At 34.3% G+C, this 2,370-nt stretch overlaps 1 protein-coding gene across 1 annotated transcript; it reads left to right on the forward strand.

Annotated features, from left to right (window-relative positions):
* The first annotated feature begins 1,140 nt into the window (after positions 1-1,140).
* On the forward strand, positions 1,141-1,905 carry LOC113311511. The gene has a single exon (XM_026560344.1). The coding sequence runs from the start codon at positions 1,141-1,143 to the stop codon at positions 1,903-1,905; it is 765 nt and encodes a 254-aa protein (XP_026416129.1).
* Positions 1,906-2,370: the final 465 nt, after the last annotated feature.

Here is a 2,370-nt window from a genome sequence, read left to right on the forward strand (position 1 = left end):
CACTACTAGCGTCATTGCTAACTAAACAATTTTTCAGACGCTTGAAAAAACACAAAGTATCGCCACCAAGGTCCCCTAAAGTAGTAAAAGCTAGGACACCCAAATCATAGCCATGTGAAACACACTTGTCCAAATATTTAGTGTGTTTACGTGAAACAGCACTAGATATAGCCTTTCCTGGGACAAAAGGTCTAACCCCTTCACCGGTAAAGGGTGATACTCATGTGACATCCATACAAACATCTTTTCCATTCTCCCAGTTGAGCACGAGGATATCAGCAGGCTTCAAACCTTTGTCTTCATCTGTCAGGAAACCAAGAGGAACCTCCTTGCGCGCAGGCACACTCGCCTTGTAACAAATGTCAGCAACAACATCACGAACAATATCGTGTCGAAACTTAGGACCAATATCTTTCGCACAGTGAAGTGCGTGATCCTCAAAGATGTCCATGGATTTTTTGCAGCATGGGCATAAGCCATTCTCAACAAACAACATGGGCAAAGCACAACTCTGAATTGTTTAGAACCAAGGCACTGATTAAGCCCACTAATGGATACAACCAATAAATAATCTTGTGCATGCTTGATACGATTGCACTATCACAAAAAAGAATCTCTTGCAGACATAGTGAACCGGTGGGGGATTTGCTTCTTAAGTAAAATAATTTTGTTTGAAAATATATTAAAAAGTGGTTAAGTAAAATAATTTTTTTAACAATCATGATAATAGTAACAATTAGTAAATTAATAGTAACAATTAGTAAATTAATATTTTATATATTTATATTAGATAGTAAAAAAAATTAATTATTTTTAAAACCAATAAAATTGAATAAAATTATTTTCAAAAATATGTCTGTTTTTGTCATTTGCTACAACAATAATGATTGAATTTGATATTTTATCCAACACACTTTGACTGCTTTTTGAATCAGCTTTAACTTTAGTTAATATTTTACCAAACATCAAACTGCTTTTTTCTCACAGCACAGCACAACAACGCAGAAACAGAAAAGTGCTTCTACAAAAACGGGAGCAATACCAAACTAAACCTTAGTTATTTCTTCACTTCTTTCTTCCTTCCGATTTGTTGAAAGTGAAAAATCAAACTCCCAATTTCACTCTGATTCTCCAGTAGAAATGTTTGGATCATTGGTGAGTAAAGTTGGTGTAACTCTGAAAAGTCAGCTCATCATCAGTGGAGAATCTTCTTCTTCGTTAGCACCACCAGCTAAGTATTTTCTGTTTACAGCATTTCAGAATCAAAATTCTGTTATCTCAAATTCTAGGGTTTCTTCCATTTTTTACTCCTTTTCTACTGCTACTAACAGGGATATTACTTCTGATTCTTCTTCATTTGTGGTTTCTTATCTGATTAATTCATGTGGATTAACACAAGACAAAGCTATTTCTGCTTCTAAAAAAATCAAATTCAAAACCACTTCTAATCCCGATTCAGTCTTAGCTTTACTTAGAACCTACGGATTTACTGAATCTCATATTTCTAGATTAATCCCTAAACACCCATTCATCCTCTTATCTAATCCTAATGAAACCCTTAAGCCTAAATTAGAGTTTTTCAAATCCAAAGGGCTTTATGAAATTGACCTTCCCGACTTCATCTCAATTGGCCCTACGATCCTAAGACAGAGTTTAAATAAAGGAATAATACCTTCATTTGACATCCTTAAGAGCATTGTTCAATCTGATGAAAATGTCATTAAAGTGATTAGTCGAAATTCTTGGCTTGTTGAAACAAACCAAGTTAAAAGAGTGATGGTCAACCTAGAGCTTTTGAGAAAGGAAGGTGTTCCTGAAACTAATTTTTTAAAGTTTCTAATCCACCATCCTAGAACATATGCAGAAAATGCCAATAGATTTAAAGAGATTGTCCAAAAGGTTTAAGATATGGGTTTTAATCATTTGCAAACCACATTTCTTCAAGGTATAGTTGTATTGGCGTCATTGAGTGAAGTCAATTGGAAAAAGAAAATGGAAGTTTACAAGAGATGGGTTGGTCTCAAGATCAAAGTATGCACAGTTTGTTGAATAAGGAAGTGTATCTTCTGTATGTAAGACCACAGTCAAATTTTATTGCAAAAAATCAAGATAAACCATCAAATTAGGTGATTGTGGTACGAGTTCTTTGCCATTTGAACTTAGTAATGACAATGGCAGTTGTATCTCTTGTTTTCCAGAGTGGAAGGGTGGAAATTTATCAATATTGTATTTAAAACTAGTGTATGGGATGTTAAAAATGTAAACTTGATTTTCTGTTGAGAAGTGTCTAGAATTATCTAGGCCCAACTAGTATATTGTAGATTAGTCCACAATACTCTAGCCCATTTAGAGACTTCATGGCTATTAGGG

This window comes from Papaver somniferum, chromosome 9, assembly GCF_003573695.1.
Source record: "Papaver somniferum cultivar HN1 chromosome 9, ASM357369v1, whole genome shotgun sequence".
NCBI lineage: Eukaryota > Viridiplantae > Streptophyta > Magnoliopsida > Ranunculales > Papaveraceae > Papaver > Papaver somniferum.